The sequence below is a fragment of the Eptesicus fuscus genome, chromosome 18 (genome assembly GCF_027574615.1).
Source record: "Eptesicus fuscus isolate TK198812 chromosome 18, DD_ASM_mEF_20220401, whole genome shotgun sequence".
Lineage (NCBI taxonomy): Eukaryota > Metazoa > Chordata > Mammalia > Chiroptera > Vespertilionidae > Eptesicus > Eptesicus fuscus.
This window is the reverse complement of record NC_072490.1, coordinates 3,258,114-3,278,033: the sequence shown is the minus strand read 5'-3', so window position 1 is coordinate 3,278,033 and position 19,920 is coordinate 3,258,114. Positions and strand designations below refer to the sequence as shown.

General features: G+C 61.8%; 1 protein-coding gene across 1 annotated transcript in view; it reads left to right on the top strand.

Annotated features, from left to right (window-relative positions):
• Positions 1-19,920, top strand: part of ITPR1 (inositol 1,4,5-trisphosphate receptor type 1) — a 175,272-nt gene that overhangs the window by 98,665 nt on the left and 56,687 nt on the right. Inside the window, exons 29-38 of the mRNA XM_054729485.1 lie at positions 454-591; positions 2,577-2,702; positions 5,868-6,068; positions 6,802-7,053; positions 7,842-7,967; positions 8,615-8,743; positions 10,198-10,318; positions 11,166-11,350; positions 13,538-13,686; positions 14,995-15,106. Coding sequence (XP_054585460.1) covers positions 454-591; positions 2,577-2,702; positions 5,868-6,068; positions 6,802-7,053; positions 7,842-7,967; positions 8,615-8,743; positions 10,198-10,318; positions 11,166-11,350; positions 13,538-13,686; positions 14,995-15,106 — 1,539 coding nt within the window. The remainder of the gene's footprint in view (positions 1-453; positions 592-2,576; positions 2,703-5,867; positions 6,069-6,801; positions 7,054-7,841; positions 7,968-8,614; positions 8,744-10,197; positions 10,319-11,165; positions 11,351-13,537; positions 13,687-14,994; positions 15,107-19,920) is intronic.

Sequence of the window (19,920 nt, the reverse complement as noted above, 5' to 3'; positions counted from 1 at the left end):
GGTGTGCAGGAGGCAGCTGATCGATGTTTCTCTCTCATCGGTGTTTCTGGCTCTCTATCCCTCTCTCTTCCTCTCTGTAAAAAATCAATAAAATATATTAAAAAAAAAAAATTACCTCCAGCTTCACTGAGGTAAAAACGACCGACTTGTGATATCCTTAACGTGTACGTGACGGAGTGACAGACGGACGTGGTGAAAGGATGCCCACGTCACTCCCATAGTCAGCTCCTGAGGTTCCCTGGTTAGGATTCGGCTCTCTCTCTCTCTCTCTCTCTCTCTCTCTCTCTCTCTGTCTCTCCCATAGTCAGCTCCTTGGGGGGTCAGGGGTGAAGGGTGAGGATGCTTTTAAGATCTTCGTCTCAGCAAATCACAGGCGAGCAGCACCGTGCCGCCACGCGGCCACCGCGCCGCACACAGGCCTTCGGAACAGACGCCCCCGCCCCTGTCTCCCAGATTCTGATCCGGCTCAGCAGGCTGTGCGTGCAGGAGGGCGCGTCCGTGCGCAAGAGCCGGAAGCAGCAGCAGCGGCTGCTCAGGAACATGAGCGCACACGCCGTGGTGCTGGAGCTGCTGCAGATCCCCTACGAGAAGGTCAGACCCTGCCCCCCGTCCTCACAACCGTCCTCACAACCGTCCTCACAGGGCCCCCCCGACCCCGTCCTCACAGGGCCCCCCCCACCCGTCCTCACAGGGTCCCCCCTACCCCGTCCTCACAGGGTCACCCCCCCCACCCCTGTCCTCACAGGGTCACCCCCCCCACCCCTGTCCTCACAGGGCCCCCCCGACCCCGTCCTCACAGGGCCCCCCCCACCCGTCCTCACAGGGTCCCCCCTACCCCGTCCTCACAACCGTCCTCACAGGGCCCCCCCCCACCCCGTCCTCACAGGGCCCCCCCCACCCCGTCCTCACAGGGTCCCCCCCACCCCGTCCTCACAGGGTCCCCCCTACCCCGTCCTCACAGGGTCCCCCCTACCCCGTCCTCACAGGGTCCCCCCCCACCCCGTCCTCACAGCCCCCCCCCCGTCCTCACAGGGCCCCCCACCCCGTCCTCACAGGGCCCCCCACCCCGTCCTCACAGGGTCCCCCCACCCCGTCCTCACAGGGCCCCCCACCCCGTCCTCACAGGGTCCCCCCACCCCGTCCTCACAGGGTCCCCCCCCGTCCTCACAGGGCCCCCCCCACCCCGTCCTCACAGGGTCCCCCCCCACCCCGTCCTCACAGGGCCCCCCCCACCCCGTCCTCACAGGGTCCCCCCCACCCCGTCCTCACAGGGCCCCCCCCACCCCGTCCTCACAGGGTCACCCCCCCCACCCCATCCTCACAGGGTCACCCCCCGACCCCGTCCTCACAGGGCCCCCCCCACCCCGTCCTCACAGGGTCCCCCCCCACCCCGTCCTCACAGGGCCCCCCCCCACCCCGTCCTCACAGGGTCACCCCCCCCCACCCCTGTCCTCACAGGGTCCCCCCCCACCCCGTCCTCACAGGCCCCACCCCGTCCTCACAGGGTCACCCCCCCACCCCGTCCTCACAGCGTCCCCCCCACCCCGTCCTCACAGGGTCCCCCCCCACCCCGTCCTCACAGGGCCCCCCCCCTGCAATCCCGTCCTCACAGGGCCCCCCCCACCCGTCCTCACAGGGCCCCCCCCACCCCGTCCTCACAGGGCCCCCCCCACCCCGTCCTCACAGGGTCACCCCCCCCACCCCTGTCCTCACAGGGTCCCCCCCCACCCCGTCCTCACAGGCCCCACCCCGTCCTCACAGGGTCACCCCCCCACCCCGTCCTCACAGCGTCCCCCCCACCCCGTCCTCACAGGGTCCCCCCCCACCCCGTCCTCACAGGGCCCCCCCCTGCAATCCCGTCCTCACAGGGTCCCCCCCGCCGCACCCCGTCCTCACAGGGTCCCCCCCACCCCGTCCTCACAGGGTCCCCCCCACCCGTCCTCACAGGGTCCCCCCTACCCCGTCCTCACAGGGTCCCCCCGTCCTCACAGGGCCCCCCCACCCCGTCCTCACAGGGTCACCCCCCCACCCCTGTCCTCACAGGGTCCCCCCCCTACCCCTGTCCTCACAGGGTCCCCCCCCCACCCTGTCCTCACAGGGTCCCCCCCACCCTGTCCTCACAGGCCCCCCCCCCGTCCTCACAGGGCCCCCCCCCCCCGTCCTCACAGGGTCCCCCCCCCCACCCGTCCTCACAGGGTCACACACACACACACACACACACACCCCCCCGTCCTCACAGGGTCCAGCCCGGCTGCAAACGAACCGGGAGGCCTTCTCTCTGTGGCCGCTCTGGGCTGGCTTTTCCCACTGAAATGAAATGTTAGCTCCTGCCCGAGGCCAGTGGGAGAATGTGGGCCAGGCTGGCCGCCCTCCGGGGCACGCAGGGCAGCAGCCAGGGCCTCACAGGGTGGGCCTAGCGCGGCCTCCAGAGCCCGGGGGAGTCGGTGGCGGGCGTGGCCTGGGCCCTGGCCTCCTGGCCTGAGCTGAGGGCTGCGATGAGGGCTGTCCATGCGCAAGACCTCCCTCGTCCACTGTGCAGCCTGAGCTCAGCCCATTTTCACCCGCCCCCCCCCCAGGCCGAGGACACCAGGATGCAGGAGATCATGCGTCTGGCGCACGAGTTCCTGCAGAACTTCTGCGCGGGCAACCAGCAGAACCAGGCCCTGCTGCACAAGCACATCAACCTGTTCCTCAACCCGGGGGTAGGCAGGGCGGCTGCGGCGGGAGGCAGGCGGTGGAAGGCGGGAGGCGGGAGGTGGGAGGCGGGAGGCGGGAGTCAGGAGGTGGGCAGCAGGAGGCGGGAGGCGGGAAGAGGGAGGTGAGAGGCGGGAGGCGGGAGGCGGGAGGAGGGAGGTGGGAAGAGGGAGGCGGGAGGCGGGCGGCGGGCCGGGGCAGCTGTGCTTTGTTGTGTGGCCCCTGAGACTCGGAGCACCAATGCAGCACCCATTTCCGGGAAACACCATGATCCGCTCTCACGGGGACTTAGATTCCATCTTTTTGCGGAGCGGGAAGGGGAAGGAGGAGGGTGGGGGGGCCAAGGTGAGATGTGTTCATATATATCTTATATTTTTATTGATTTCAGAGAGGAAGGGAGAGGGAGAGAGAAACATCAGTGATGAGAGAGAATCATTGATTAGTTGCCTCCTGCACGCCTGCTACTGGGGATCAAGCCCGCAACCTGGGCATGTGCCCTGACCAGGAATGGAACCATGACCTCTGGTTCATAGGTCGACACTCAACCCCTGAGCCACATTGGCCAGGCCAGATATCTACATATATAAAAGCCTAAGCGTCCATTGGACCATTTGACTGTTAGCTATAATGCGCACTGACCACCAGGGGGCAGACATTCAACACACAGGCATGGAAACATGGAACAGACTGATGAATCTCAGAGGGAAGGGGATAAGGGGGAGGGCGGGAAGAGATTAACCAAAGATCTTATATGCGTACTAGAGGCCCGGCACCGGTGGGGTCCCTTGGCCTGGCCTGCAGGAATGGGGCCGAAACCGGCATTCTGACATCCCCCGAGTGGTCCCAGATTGCGAGAGGGTGCAGGCCAGGCGGAGGGACCCCACCGGTTGATAAATGGGCCTCTAGTTTTTAATAATAGCCCTCGTCACATCTCACTTCAGCACAGAGGTGCTCACTCTCTCCAGCCCCCTCCTGAGGCAGGCGCACGTTCTCTGTGTTCATACAAATGCAGAATAATTCACCTGCAGCACAGCTATGTAACTGTTCAGCTTGTTAAGTATATGTTTTTAAAATATATCACATACGTATTCTGCAGTTTTTAGAGACAAACGGGCACACTCTACACGTTGTTTTGCATGTTGCTCTTTCACGTAAGACACCGTGGCTGTGTTGGCAGGTCAGGGGTACGTATGTTTTCCTCATTCGATTTGGTGGCTACCGGGCATCCCATTGAATGGCTGCGGGCTTTCTTAACACCATTCTCATGGTGACGGACAGTTAGGCAATGCCTAGCTCAGGCGTCCTCAAACTACGTCCCGCGGGCCACATGCAGGTGTTTTTGCCGTTTTGTTTTTTTACTTCAAAATAAGACATGTGCAGTGTGCATAGGAATTTGTTCATAGTTTTTTTTTAAACTATAGTCCAGCCCTCCAACGGTCTGAGGACAGTGAACTGGCCCCCTGTTTAAAAAGTTTGAGGACCCCTGGCCCTAGCTGTTGGTTTTGCAAGCAGCATTACAAAGGACATCCTTGTATGTGCACACGCATTGGCACACCTGTGCACACATACACATTCACACACATGCACATGTATGCACGCATATGCACGCAATCACCTATTAGCACAGCTAGAGTTTTGCCGGGAAAGGATTACTGTATTGAAGGGCAATACTCCCTCTTTGTCATGTTCAGAGAAAGAAAAGGCAAAAGGTAAGAAGTTGAGAGCCCCTATACCTCACCCCAAACAACGCTCAGTACCTCGGTAACTGGGTAGAAAGAATAAAGCTAGAAGACACCATGAAAGCATCTTCAGGACCATGTGGAACGTGAAGTTTTTTACGCAGTATGCTGAAAGCTCTAATCATAAAAGAAGTTGTTGATAAATGGACCTCTTTAAGAACGTCTGTTTATGAAGTGACACCACCAGGAGCCTCCAGAGGCAAGCCAGGAGGAGAGGAGACACTGCAATGCGCACGTCCCGGAAAGAATTCGTGTCCAGAATAAGTAACAAACTCAGAAAAGTCAGTGAGGGGAAAAACGGACAATCCCCTTTTTAAAATGGGCAAACCCCGTTAAAACGAGACCCTCATAGCGGGAGTCATCCACGCGGCCGGGGAATATGACCGGGTGCTCCCACGTGGTGGGTCTTCGGGGAAATGCACGTGAAGTAAGATAGGACTGAAGTGAGAAAGACGGACGAGGTCAGGTGTGAAAAGGGGTCTGGAACAGCCGTGACATAGCATGTGAGTTGCTGACAGCTTTCGGAAGCTGTTTGGACGGGTCTCCTATAGCCAAACACATTGAAACCCCGCACCCCAGCAATTCCGCTCGTGGGCCTAAACCCAACAGAAATGCACACATTAACTTTCCCAGAAGACACATACGAGAGTGTTCAGAGCAGCCCTGTTCAGATGTGTAGTAAGGAGAGTGTCACGACTCATTAAAACCGGACACTTCCCCACGTGCCCACCAGCAATGGCATAAAGAACTACATTGTGGTTATTCAGACAATGAAGTGGCCATAGCAGTGACAGGGGACAGACTGCCGGCACCGGCACCAGCACGGACGACAACATCACCATGTAATTTGGAATAAGAAGCCAGAGGGACACGAATGCGTGAGGGTCAAGAACAGGCCCAACGGCCCGGCTGGTGGGGCTCAGTGGTTGAACATGGACCTATGAACCAGGAGGTCATGGTTGATTCCCGGTCAGGGCACATGCCCGGTTGCAGGCTCCATCCCCGGTGTGGGGCGTGCAGGAGGCAACCGATCAATGATTCTTATTGATGTTTCTCTCTCTTTCTCCCTCTCTCTTCCTCTCTGAAATCAATAAAAATATATATTTAAAAAAAACAGGCTAAATGAAGCTATGGTTGTACAAGTCAAAATCGTGGTGAAATGGGGGGGGTGAGGGCATCCTTTAGGGGCTATTCAACTTCTGGTCGGAGCGCTGGTGACCCTTGGTGACCCCTGCAGCCAAGCACGCCTGACTTGTCTACCTCGCGGCGTGCTCATTAGGGCTGGAAGGTTTAGGGAGAAGGAAGGCAGTGCAGGAGCGAGACTGGAGAGAGGTCTTCGAAGGGCAGACGGTCTGTGTGTGTGGGCGGACTCGGCTTGTTCTCGCGTGCACTCTGCCCGCCGCTGATGCCCCCTCCCCGCGCCCTCCCTGCCAGATCCTGGAGGCGGTGACCATGCAGCACATCTTCATGAACAACTTCCAGCTCTGCAGCGAGATCAACGAGAGGGTGGTCCAGCACTTCGTGCACTGCATCGAGACGCACGGCCGCAACGTGCAGTACATCAAGTTCCTGCAGACCATCGTCAAGGCCGAGGGGAAGTTCATCAAGAAGTGCCAGGACATGGTCATGGCCGAGGTGACCGCCGCTCCCTGAGCCTCCCCGGGGCTCCCTAGGACGTTTAAGTTAGTTCATCTTGTCCTTGGGACTGGACCCTCTGCTGGAGCCATGTGAGGGGACTAAAGTAATTGCTCGTGTGAGTGTGCGTGCGTGTGCGTGCGTGTGCGTGTGTTTTCTCGCATTGTGAACTTAAACTGCGCGTATAGGGCAAGACTCCAATCTGATCTTTTAACAGATTTTTTAAGAGAGGAAGGAAGAGCTCTAGCCGGTTTGGCTCAGTGGATAGAGCGCCGGCCTGCGAACTGAAAGGTCCCAGGTTTGATTCCGGTCAGGGGCACATGCCTGGGTTGTGGGCTTGATCCCTTGTGGGGGACTTGCAGGAGGCAGCCGATCCGTGATTCTCTCTCATCGTGGATGTTTCTCTCTCTCCCTCTTCCTTCCTCTCTGAAATCAATAAAAACATATTTTTAAAAATTAGACCCACGTTCCTTAAGTGACATTGCATCCAGGAAGAGAGAGGGAGAGAGAAACTTCGATGTGAGAGAGAATCTTCAGTCGGCCGCCTCCTGCCCGCCCCACATGGGGACGGAGCCCGCGACTTGGACATGGGTCCTGACCGGGAATTGCACCGTGACCTCCTGGTTCATAGGTCGACGCTCACCCACGGAGCCACGCGGCCGGGCGAGAAGAGCTGTACTTCTCATGCCGCCGGCCCCTGCGCCCGTGACGTGAACGCGCTGTGTCCCTGCAGCTGGTGAACTCCGGCGAGGACGTGCTCGTGTTCTACAACGACCGGGCGTCCTTCCAGACGCTGATCCAGATGATGCGGTCGGAGCGGGACCGCATGGACGAGAACAGCCCGCTCATGTACCACATCCACCTGGTGGAGCTGCTGGCCGTGTGCACCGAGGGCAAGAACGTCTACACCGAGATCAAGTGCAACTCCCTGCTGCCGCTGGACGACATCGTGCGCGTGGTGACCCACGAGGACTGCATCCCCGAGGTGAGCGGCCGCGCGGCCCCCCATCTCTCCACGCGGCGCCAGGGGCTGCGCTCATTCCTGTGAGGTTTCCGTGGGCTGAAACGGCGTTTGCCTTAGTGTTGATTTGGGGCAAAAGGAACAAGGGACGTGGGGAGGTTTGTTTTCCTTCTGTGCCCTTGAGACGCGGAGACCCTGTGGTGCTTCCGCTCTGAGGCCAGTCACGCAGCCTGTGAGCGGAGAGGGGTGGATCCGCACGCACATCTCAGAAATGCGTTCGGAGTGGGTTAAGGTTCGGCTCCTATGGACGTAAGCCCGACCACGTATGTTTATCCTGTGGAAGGAACGGCTGCGTTACAAAAATAAGGAGCAACAGATCATAAAATATTTAGGAATAGCCCTGGCCAGTGTTGCTCAGCAGTTAGAGCGCTGGCCGGAAGAATCTCAGGTTTGATTGCCAGCCCAGGTGGGGCGTGAGTGGGAGGCAACCAATCCATGTGTGTTTCTCCCGTCAATGTCTCTCTCTCTCTTCCCCTTCCCCCCTCTCTCTCCCTTTCCCCCCTTCCAGTCTGTCTAAAAACCTATGGTAAAATACCCTCAAGTGAGGATACATTATTCTCTTCCAAAATCTCTGTGTTTTTAAATTTCATAAATGTGAATTTTCAATATAAAGAAATCAAGGGCATGACACCCGGCGGGGAAATGGAATGTGTCCGGGTCGTTCTCACTATTGAGATGGGGCGGCGATCGAGTCCCCGGACACTGAGTCCCCGGGCACTGAGCTGGCCGTTCACGAAGCTGTGTCCGCCCAGGTCAAGATCGCCTACATCAACTTCCTGAACCACTGCTACGTGGACACCGAGGTGGAGATGAAGGAGATCTACACCAGCAACCACATGTGGAAGCTGTTTGAGAACTTCCTCGTGGACATCTGCAGGGTGAGCTTCCCGGCGCGGAGGAGGCCGAGCTGACGTGCACGTGTGTGTGTGTGTGTGTCCCCGTGTCCGTCCATCTGTGTGTCTGTCCGTCCCTGTCCCAGTCCGGGCATGCCTGTGTAGACATAAGGAAAACAGTCTCCTGATGTCCCCCCGCTAATTCACGGCACGAGGAGGCAGACGCGGCTGTTCTGCTTTCACTCGTCTCGTCTCCCCCCCTCACTCTCAGGTGAGACTGGATTTGACTGGCCAGGCTTCAGGGTCGGCAGGTCGTTTCCGGGTCTCGTTCCATCCTGGGTGGGTGATGTGCGAGTGACCCCCGGGGACACAGTGCATCGGGTTATAGGTCTCCTTGCCCTCGACAACCGTCTCTCCTCGGGGCCCCTCCCCGAGCTGGAGCCTGGATGTCACAGGCCTGTGTGTATGTCATCTCGGATTCCTGGTCCTGGCAGTCCGGGAGCCAGACCGGAGTTCAGGCCTCCTGTCCCTTTAAATCAGGGTCAGGGCTCGGAAGTTTCCTATCACTGCCCTTCCTTCAGGGAGAGACCCTGACCTGCAGGCCTTCCCTGCGTGTAAGGGGGGGCAGGAGTGGCTGGGGGCTGTGTGCAGGCCTGCGCGGGCGTGTGTGTAAGGGTGCGGCCGCCCCGCAGGCCTGCAACAACACGAGTGACCGGCGGCACGCGGACTCCATCCTGGAGAAGTACGTGACCGAGATCGTCATGAGCATCGTGACCACCTTCTTCAGCTCCCCCTTCTCCGACCAGAGCACCACGCTGCAGGTGGGGGGAGGGGCTGCAAGTGGGGGGGAGGGGCTGCAGGTGGGGGGGAGGGGCTGCAGGTGGGGGGAGGGGCTGCAGGTGGGGGGGAGGGGCTTCAGGTAGGGGGAGGGGCTGCAGGTGGGACGAGGGACTGCAGGTAGGGGAAGGGGCTGCAGGTGGGGCTGCAGGTAGGGGGGCGGGGCTGCAGTGGGGGAGGGGCTGCAGGAAGGGGGAGGGGCTGCAGGTGGGAGGAGGGGCTGCAGGAGCGGGGAGGGGCTGCAGGTGGGGGGAGGGGCTGCAGGAGCGGGGAGGGGCTGCAGGTGGGGGGAGGGGCTGCAGGTGGGGGGAGGGGCTGCAGGTGGGGGGGCCGTTAATGGGCCTGAGCAGGGGATGCTGAGGCTGGCGCTGCGGGAGGCGGGGGTGGCGTCTGCCGCCGCCTTCCCTGGCAGAGCCGCTTGTGCAGGAGCCGGGGTCACGACGTGCCTGAGAGCGTTCTCCGTACCAGAGGGTGACGGTGGTGGTTGTCTTCTCCTTAAAATGCCCGCTTTTCCCTCTCCCCGGTCCGTGCCTCCCTCCAGCCTTAGAGACGCAGTTGGGTGCTAGCCCGTTACCAACACTTTGTAAAAGTCCTGGAGCCTCCGTGGTAGCTGCTGGGGGACCTGGCGCTCTGGGAGGTGGCGCAGGCTGGTGGGGGGGGGGGGCGGCTCCAGGGCACCGTTCCGTGAGCCTGTGGCGCTGGGGATGCAGGGGTCGGCCCTGCACACGTGGCTCGGTGCCCAGCCATTTCAGAGCCCTGAGTCCGTGCAGCCGGGAGACGTGTCCTTGGCGTGTGCACTTGGAGGAATCGCTCCTGTTCTCCTGACTGTCTCCCTCCATCTCTGTGGTGGGGATCCCGCGGGGCCGCACAGCCTGTGGCCTGAAGGCGGGGACTCGGTCTCCAGGGGCCAGAAGAGCAATAGCTGATCCACGTTTCCCTCTCACATCGATGCTTCTCTCCTCTCCCTCCCTCGCTCTCTAAAAGCCAGTGAACTATTTTTTTAAAAAAGGAAAGAAGGAAGTGGGGAGCATTCTAGGCGAGACTCACGTCTCAGTTGGTTTCTGCTGCTTACAAGTGTAGCTGCTACTTCGGATCTCATGTCTGGAGAGAACTTGGGGGTCCGTCTGCCGCTTGGCTCCCTCGGCAGAGCCGAGGCCCAGAGAGGCAGGTGCCGGCTCCGGCACACGGCGGTTGGTGCCGGGACAGAAACGCCTGTTTCCGGGCTCCGGGTCCTGCACTCCTCCGTGGCCAGGCGAGGTCGGGCAGCATCGAGTCCGTGCCCTGCCCTGAAACGCTCCGCCGGGCGGGGCTGGAGTCCGGGTCCCACCGCGCCCCTCGCCCCCGGCGGGCGGGCGGGCGGGCGGGCGGGCTGGGGAGCCCCGGTGCCCGGCCAGGTCCGTTCCGCGCCCACACACACGCCCACGCCTCTCCCCTGCAGACGCGCCAGCCGGTGTTCGTGCAGCTGCTGCAGGGCGTGTTCCGCGTGTACCACTGCAACTGGCTGGCGCCCGGCCAGAAGGCCGCGGTGGAGGGCTGCATCCGCGTGCTCTCCGACGTGGGTGAGTCGCCGCGGGCCCACGTCTGACCCACGTCTGACCGTGACCGAAGCCCCCGCTGCCCCGCCTCCAGCCCGGCCTGGAGCGAGGCCCCGTTCCCAATCCGCCACCGTCCAGCCGCAGCGCCCAGAGCCGGAAGCGGTCTCTCCCCAGAGACACGGGCTGGGAGCGAGCTCCCGTTAGGCGGTGCGGCTCTCGGCACGTGCAGTGCCGTGTGAGCTTCCTCAGGGCCCGGGAGGCCCTCACCGGGAACTCACTGGTGCCCACGTCGCCGCGGAAACGGGATGCCTCCAGGAGCACCCTTCGGGAGGAGGCTGCCCTGTCCCTTGAGCCTCTCGGGGGCGGGGGGGAAGCGGGAAAACAATCCATTGGCCAGACGAGTGTCCTGCCTGATGATTCTCACACACAGAAGCCACTTGGGGCCGAAATCCATGGCACTTGGACTTGCCCAACGGTGTGACCTCAGAGCATTTTTTAAAAAACACCTTCATTGTTGAGAGTATTCCAGGCGCCCCCTCTCTCCCCACTGACCCCTTCTCGCCGCCCCGCCCCAGGCCCTGACCACACTGTTGTGTCCATGGTGACGCCTCTAGGCAGACAAGGCCTTTGGTTGATCTCTTCCCACCCACCTGCCCCTCGGAGACTTCAGCACCCTCAGAGCTGTTCCCCCAGCTCCCTCACATGGGGAGCCCCCCCCCCCCACCCAGGGGGGCAGCCCGCTGAGCTCCCGTTCGCACTGGGTGGCCGTGGCGCGTGTGCCCACGGAGCCTCTGCCCGGGGCGAGGGTGGTCCCTCCGTCTCGGGGCGTCTCCCGCGAAGGCTGCCAGCTCACGCGTCGCCTTCTCCGCAGCCAAGAGCCGGGCCATCGCCATCCCCGTGGACCTGGACAGCCAGGTGAACAACCTCTTCCTCAAGTCCCACAACATCGTGCAGAAGACGGCCCTGAACTGGCGGCTGTCCGCCCGCAACGCGGCGCGCCGGGACTCGGTGCTGGCCGCCTCCAGGGACTACCGGAACATCATCGAGAGGCTGCAGGTAACCTGGGCGGGGAGCCCGCCTGCCTGGGGGGCTGCCCCGCACCCAGCCCTGCTTCCCCAGCTGGAGAACGGCCTCGGCGCGCAGAGCGGGAGGCGGGCAGTGAGCGCAGCCAGGGGCCCCGGACAGCCGGCGACCAGGAGGGCGGAGCTGCGGGCCGGGGGAGAGCTCCCGACAGACAGTCCGTGGTCTTGAAAGGGAAGGCGTAGGTTTGCAGGTTTCTTCCGAAGCCGGGGGGCCATGCGCCCTGAGGAAGGAATAGTAAGCGTCCTCTGGGGGAGGAAAGGAAAGCGCAGAAGGGCACGGGGTTGCTTGTTAGAGAGACGTGGCCAGGAGCTAACGGGTCCTCGGCCTCGACTGCGTCCTCGTCTGAGTCCCTGGAGTTAGGAGACGGCCTGGGACAGCGAGGTGGTGGGGGTGGTAGGACCATCACTCGCAGGCTCAGTGCTTGTGTGATTAACCCCAACCCCATGCAGACACCCCTCACGTCACCCTGGCCCTTTCCCTGCCATCGCTTCGCCGTCTTTGTCTGTCGGTCTCCCTGGTTGTCTGGTGTCACCCGTTGGACGATACAGTGCGGATCGGCCGCCGTGTCAGGTCCAGGCCTCGCACAGAGGCCGGGCGCCACGCGCACGGCGTGGAAGCGCTAGCCAATCCCGTCGGTGCTGTCGGCGAGGAGAGGTTTGTGGGTTAGCACCTGCCACGGTCGAAGGAGAGGAAGTCGGGTGCTTTCCGAGAGGACCCTGTCAGGGAAGCGGATGAAACCCTCAGAGAATTGTGCAACAGTGACCCTCTTTTCCTGACTGCAGGAAAGTCAGAGGAATGAAGGGATGTTGCAATCTCATTGGGGAAATTCCCGCCCGCCCCCCCACCCCACAAGAATTAGTTTGACTCGTTCATCCATTCTAAATACTATCCAGTGGTTATACATGTTGTTAAACGTAAGTTAAAGTTATAGCCACATATTTTAGGGTTAGTTTCTGGGCAAAGGATTCATCGACTCTTCCTCGACCACGACCGATGGAATCGGGGCCCCAGTTGGGGCAAATGCATTGTCCGTGGCCTTTCCCACGCGTGTCTCCTTGGTTCCCTGGCTCCTCCTGTGTTACCCAGCATGCCGTGCTCTGCCCGGCCCACCTGAGCCAGGACGTCTCTAGCGAGGGTCTCGTCAGCGAGCCCTCCGGCCAGCGGCAGCGTCTCTGGGAGGTCATGTCTCACGCGTTTCCTGCCGTTTGCCTTTCGACGGCGTTTGTCGTGTTGGTTTCGCTGCTCTCTCAATGTCTCTCTGTTTTCCTCTCCTGCAGCTGTGTGTTTTGCATTTGAAGACCATCATGCTATCAGGGTACACGTATTTAGCATGTTGATACCGCATGTTCATTCGTTTGTGTTCTCATTTCTGTGTGGCTTTTTAGTCCATGAATAATTCATGCTCATTGAAAGTAACTGGGCAGGACTCGGTGCCCATACAGAGAAGGAAATCAGCCTCTCCCGTAATCCCACCACCAAGGCCACCGTGATGTCTTTTTAAAAAATATTTATTATTATTATTATTATCTTAATCCTCACCCGAGGATATTTTTCCATTGATTTCTAGGGAGAGTGGAAGAGAGAGGGAGAGACAGAGAGAAACATCGATGTGAGAGAAACACGTTGTTTGGTTGCTTCCTGCATGTGCCCCAACCAGGGCCTGGGCTGGGGAAGAGCCTGCAGCTGAGGTACATGCCCTGCACCGGAATCGAACCCGGGACCCTTTGGTTCGCAGGCTGACGCTCTAACCACTGAGCCACACCAGCCAGGGCCCGTGATGTCTGAATAGTGGGTGGCGCGTACCCTTTAGAGTGGACGCTTATAAAAGTTGGATCGTAGAGTCCACACCGGTGTTTGACCCTTTGTCGCGCTCACATCGTCGGCATCTTCCCACGTGGCCGGCCGAACGTGTTCCGCGTCCGGTTTTAACGCCTGGGGGACGACCCCTCGCGGAGCGCAGAGCCTTCTGGGAAGGAGGCGGGTGGGAGGGGGCCTGTGTGTGCTTGGCTTTCTGCCCCGGGGCTGAGGCGCCAGGTAACCGTGGGGCCGCGGCGAATGGCGTGTGTCCGGTCCCTCTAACCGGGCCGGGTCTCCGGGCGCGTGGAGGTGGACGTGCGCTCGCTCGCCCGCCCGCCCGCTCACGGGCTGCGCTCCCTCCAGGACATCGTCTCGGCGCTGGAGGACCGGCTGCGGCCGCTGGTGCAGGCCGAGCTGTCGGTGCTGGTGGACGTGCTGCACCGGCCGGAGCTGCTCTTCCCGGAGAACACGGACGCCAGGAGGAAGTGCGAGAGCGGGGGCTTCATCTGCAAGTGAGCGCCACCCCCCGGGGTCAGGGGTCAGTCTCGGGCCCGGGGACCAGACTCAGCAGTGGCTCCGAGGGAGGAAATGCTGGCCTGGTGTTCGGCTTTGCTGAGCGCAAGGTCGCGGTCCTGCCCCACCGTCCCCGTGGGGGCTCACTGTGGTTTGGACAAGCATGTCCCCCTTTTTTTTCTTTCTTTCTTTTTTTTTTTTTTTGTAATCTTCACCAGAGGACATTTTTCCATTGATTTTGATTTTTAAATATATATTTTATTGATTTTTTTTTTTTCTTTTACAGAGAGGAAGAGAGAGGGATAGAGAGTTAGAAACGTCGATCAGCTGCCTCCTGCACACCCTCTACTGGGGATGTGCCCGCAACCAAGGTACATGCCCTTGACCAGAATCGAACCCGGGACCCTTCAGTCCGCAGGCCGATGCTCTATCCACTGAGCCAAACCGGTTTCGGCTGATTTTGATTTTTAGAGTGGAAGGGAGAGGGAGAGACAGAGAGAGAGAAACATTGATATGAGAGAGACACACCGATGGGTTACCTCCCGCACGCCTGCCATTGAGGTACGTGCCCTTGACCGGAATCGAACCGGGACCCTGCAGTCTGCGGGCCGACGTTCTATCCCCTGAGCCAAAGGGGCCAGGGTGCGAACGCCTCCCTCTAACTGCAGGCCCCGTCCACTGGTCTTCCGCTCAGCAAGGACCGACGGCGCCCCCTGTGGGCTGCGACATGGACCGAGAAAGGTCTCCCCCTCCTGCCCTCCAAACTCTCCAGGCCTGTCGGGGCCTCACAGCCTTCCTACAACTTCGTTGTTTCTCTGTTTATGCTGTGGGGCATCAGCTAAGACAAAGCGCGGTCCCAGGCCAGAATCCCGCGGTCGGCTGTGTGCCAAGCCTGACCGTGGGCTCGGCCCCGGAGTTGGCCTTTCTGAGTCCTCGGAAGGACGAGGGAACAGCGTGTTGGCCCGGCCATTGTCGTCACGAGGTCGTGGGCTCTGCTGGCGTGTTTCAGCCACGTTCCTGGCAATCAGGGGAGAAGCAGCGGATGTGGGGGACCCCTCCCCTTTACTCTGTGAGATCCATCTCTCTGTGGGGGTGTGGCCCGCTCCTGCCCAGAGTGTGTTTGCTGTCACCGACCAGCAGGTGGCACCATTGAGACACTGTCGCTGCCTTGGTTCTCAGGGCTGTGAGCGGCCCCAGAGCCTGGATGAGTGTTGGCTCATGAGTTGAGGAGGCCCCGTGAGTGGCGGGGACCTGTGGTTCGTTGCCGGGAGGTCCTGGCAGGCGTGTAACATGTGGCTCCCCCTCAGGCTGATCAAACACACCAAGCAGCTGCTGGAGGAGAACGAGGAGAAGCTGTGCATCAAGGTCCTGCAGACGCTGCGGGAGATGATGACCAAGGACCGCGGCTACGGCGAGAAGGTACCGCCTCGCGTCCCACCTAGACCAGGCGTCGCCGGGAGGCCCAGAAGGAGGGTTAGAAAGCCACCCGTTCCGGCACGCGGCGTGACCGAGGGGCTCGCTGTTTGTAAAGCCACGCCTCCTGCCCCTGGAGAACTAACTAACAAAGCAGAAAAGTCAGTTCTCGCTCAGAGGCCGCCGGTCACACAGGTTACTGTCGAGAAGTAGTGACGAGATGTCCCATCTGCTTAAACTCCCAGTGGGAAGGCCAGTGTCGTGTCTGCCTCAGGAGGTGGGGTGCTGGCGGGGGGCTCTGCTCTGGCACACCTGCCGGGAGGTGGCCCAGTCCCTCCCGTGCGTTAACCAACTCCCTCCCGTTCTGCCTGGGACCCAGGCAGGCAAACGCGTCACCATTTCTACTGGAGGTGTGACATGGGCAGGCCTGGGATGTGACTGTGTGCACGGGGAGCGAGGGTGGCGGTGAGTGAGGGTGTGGAGGGAGAGGGTGTGTGTGCAGGGAGTGAAAGTGTGCGGGGAGAGGATGTTCAGGGAGAGGGTATACAGGGAGCGGGTGTGTGGGGAGTGAGAGCGTGCGGGGAGTGAGAATGTGCGGGAGAGGGTGTGTGGGGAGCAGGTGTGCAGGGAGAAGGTGTGCAGGGAGTGAGGGTGCGCGGGGAGCGGGTGTGTGTGCGGGGAGAGGGTATACGGGAGCGGGTGTGCGGGGAGCGGGTATAGGGAGCGGGTGTGCGGGGAGAGGTGTGCGGGGAGCGAGAGTGAGCAGAGAACGTTCCCATGGCCCCTCCCCGAAGGCCTGGCCTGCGTTGAGATCTCGGCCGGCCGTTCCACTCAAAGGCAATCGGTCGTGTGCAGGAACTGCCTCCTGGTGGCAGCCCGTGGAGGCGAGCAGTGCGGGCTGCAGGCGTCTGGCTGTCTCACCGGCCAGTCCCCTGTCGTCACCGCGGGAGCCTTTGAAGAAGAAGAAATAAACTGAAAAGCACGCGCCCTCCTCCGCTCCCTCCTCCACTTCCCCGGACCACGAGGCCCTTCCCTGGCGCTCAGCGTTGGCAGTGTGTCCGTCAGAGAGGAGTGAGCCCGGCTGACGGGGAAAGGAGTGCTGGGCTCAGGAGGAGTTTGGGGAGAAGCCGGCCAGGGAAGCGTTCATAAATGTGCAGAATAGACCCGAGAGCCAGTGCAAGATGAGGAGGAGAGGCCAGGAGGGGGTGACAGCCCGGGGCGCCCCAGGCAGGAGCGAGGAGAGCCTGCAGACACAGAGGCCAGGAGGGGGTGACAGCCCGGGGCGCCCAGGCAGGAAAAGGGGAACCACCTGGCCACCAGGGCTTGGTGAAGGATGGTTCTGGTTGCACAGATTCCCTCACCCATCACACAGCAGAGTCCACCGAGGGGCCTTACTGAGCTGTGCCTGTACTTGCCCGTTGGGGGCATAAACTGGATTTAAAATGTCGAGACCACCATTTTCTCTGGAACATCTGCTCCTTTTGTGACCAAGGTCCTTAAAGTGAGCTGGTGTCCCAGCTCCCGAGGCCGCTACGGTTGGGGTTGTGCTTCCTCGTTCCTGGAGGTCGAGGCGTGGGGAGCTGGGGAGCCCGTGGCTGGCGGGCGAGTCCGTCAGGGTCCCTGGGGCCACTCGGAGGATTCACTCCTCAATGCCGATCCCTGCCCGCTGGGAGCACATGGGCGCGGGCCTGAGGGGCTGTGGCCTCCTCGTTACAGAGCTCCTGGAGGTGCCCGGGGGCCGTGAGGGGGTGGGGAGGGAGCGCCCAGGAGGCACCCGCTCAGGTCCCTGCCGGCAGGTGGAGGAACCAGGCCCCCGGGTAGAGAGAGGCTGGAGGCAGGTGACAGCTCGATCCAGTCTCGTTCATCCCTCCCAGAAAGTGGAAATACCGTAGGGACATACGGGGGGGGGTGCAGCGGACGACGTTCTAGAAACCTGTTAGTCTCTAAAAACAAACCAATGAAAACGTCCTTAAAAACACGCACAACTTCCCACGGCCACACGTCTCTGACGGGGACGCAGACGTCTCTGCCGCCTGGGGGATCCTCAGGCCCCGGCCCTGCAGGGAAGGGGCGCGGCTCCGCCGGGGGCTGGCTGCTCCCCGCGCTGCAGGGTGTTCGCGAAGCTGCTGCCAAGTCGCCCGGCAGAGTTTTGGAAAGAAACTCCGCGCCGAGAGTGAACGTACGAGGATCTCTCAGGTGGATTTAAGCCCCACGTCCCCTCTGAGCAGGGGCAGCGGATGGATGGCCGCAGGGCCGTGACCTCGGGTGACGTTGGGGGTTGCGTGCCATGCAGACGTCACCCCTGGCGTTCCCCACGGCTGTTCTCTCGGAAGAAGGCACGCGTGTGTGAGCGTTCCCAGGTGCCGGGGATGTCAGCAGCCACTGAATTAGCTCATTGTCCGCGCAGCCTGACGACCCCGGCCCTCCACCTCCCGCAGCAGGCGGCACGGGGACCGGCGCGCGGTGCCTCTCGGACTCGATGCCAGCGCATGGTTCCTCGTGTCGCTCGAGGTGGCACCCGCCGCCTCCGGGCAGTGTGTCCTTGAATGACGAGCCGCCCCGGGACTTAGAGGGTCTGGGCTCGGGGCGTACAGTCCCCCCTTGAACAACGCGGGCTCGAGCGGCGAGGGCCCCCGTGCATGCCCGTTTTCCTCCGCTCGAACCCGCCTTGTGCGAGGCTCAACCGTGCGGGTCTGTTGCTTGGCGAAGCTGAAGCCGATTCGGATTCACCCCAACTGCAGTCTGGACTGCGCCCCCCCCCCCCCCCCCGCCCGCCCCGGGATGGCAAATGAAGGGAAGAAAGCCTGTCCTTCTGAGCTGAGTGGGTCTGGGCCCCCCACCCCCGTCCACCCTGCTCTTTCCAGCCCTCTTCTCAGAGCCCTGGCCCTCAGCGACGGGCAGTGCCACGTCCACGCAGACCTGGCAAGCCGGGTTCTGGGCCCTCGGTCACGTGACCCGCGAGGGTAGCTGCCTGCCCCGGGGTCCGCCTCCTGGGAGGCGCGGTGGCGTCCAGGGTGCCCTCGGACACGGCCTCCCCTCCGCGGGCGGCGGGCTCGCTCCCTCGCTGCACTTCCTGTCCTAACGCTTCCTCCTCTTCTCTCCCTCTGCTCTCTTCCAGCCCATTTCCATTGACGAGCCGGAGAACGCCGAGGTCTAATTTCCTTGTTTTTCCATGTCCATGCCGGTGTCCCCGTGCCCTGTGGCCTGTCCGTCTCTGTCGCCTCGTGTCTGCCTGTGTATGTGCCGTGGAACGCGTCTCCGTCCTCTGTGTCCGTGTTGTTAGCGTCACCCGTGCGCGGGCTGGCCATTTGTCCCTGGGGATCCTGTCTGAGTCTGGCTAAGGGCGCTCCCCGCTGAGATAGGAGTTCGTCCCTGCCCGGGACCCCCACTGCCCGTGAGGGGGCGCTGCCAGCTGCTGCCCGAAGCCCCGCCCCCACCACCAGGGCTTGTCTCCACGGGGAACATCCGGCGCGGGAGGAGGGGCTGAGTTTCTGAAAGCCACCGCCCTCTTGGTCTCCGTGTCTGAAAGGGCTGAGTGCGAGGGAGGGGTCACACTTAATTTTGCCAGAGCGAACCCCGGTGCCCCTGGGCCCCCCGGCGCGGCCTGTGTGGGTCAGGGCCGCCGGCGCCCGCGGCCAGGACGTGGCGGGCTGTTTGGGCCTCGGCTCACCCGGAGCCAGGGATGGGCAGTCCTGTGTCTGGGCGTTGGGGGCCGCGGACGCATTTTCTGTTTTGTGAATGTTTGTCGAGGTTTCTCGCCACATTTTGGGGACGTGCTTTGTAGGTGTTGTTAGATTCATTTGGGGGATTCACATGTATCCCTGGGGAGATTATTGTGCTGGAACCGAACGCACTGGAAGGAAATGTTGACTTTCAAAAAGCCGCTCTTTGGTCCACTTCCTCAGATGTTCCCGCCGCCGCCTGGCGGGCCGGGGCGGCCTCCTCCCAGGGAGGCATGTGTCCCTCACCCTGAAGTCCGCCACGCGTGGTTCAGACCCTGCAGGGCTGCTTTGCATCCGCCTGGGGGGAGTTTGCATCCCAGACGTGAGCGGTGATGACCGGGGTCCCATTCCCTCCGGAAGGGAGGAGCTCAGAGAGGTTAAGCAACTGGTCTTGGGTCACACAGCTAAATGGCGCTAAACTAGGACCAGACACAGACTTTCCCTCCCAGGAGTCCCAGGTGAGCAGGGGAGGGGCCGCGCTGAGAAACAGCAGGCTGTGCAGTGAGCGGCTCCTGAGCCGGGGACAGCACGCTTTCTGCGCGTCCTGTGTGGCCCCTCCGGGGTCCCGCGCCAGAAATCCCCCACACCGGTGCTGCACCCACAGCGGCCCTCACGCTCCCTCCTGCTCGTTGGAAACGCCTCGCTGGTGGATTTTCCTCTGAAGAGGGAGGTGGAGGCTGTTTGCTTCAGACGTTGAGTCTGGAAAGGCGGGCGTCCTGGTTGGCGTCTGGGGCGTCGTTAATGCGCCCCTTTGCTCGGAGTGAGCGTGAGGTGTCTGCTGCTCAGGACGGAAGGCGGGGCCGGGGTGCCCCCCGCGGGGTGCCCGTGGGAGCAGGTGTGTCTGATTGTCCGCAGGAGACAGAACCCTGTCTGTTCGCGAAGGAAGACGGCCTGGCAGCGCTCGGGCCCTTTGAGAAGTTCCCTGAGGAAGCAGCTGTAGCTCCCGCTCCCTCGTTGCCCCTGGCAACCCTCCCCGCCCCGGACACTGTCCCCAGGAGGCAGCCTTCCTCCCAAGGGCAGTTCTGGAAACTCCTGGCTCCTGCCTCCTTTGGGGGTGCACTGGGGAGGCTGCCACCGCCTGGGGCTCTGCACAAGCTC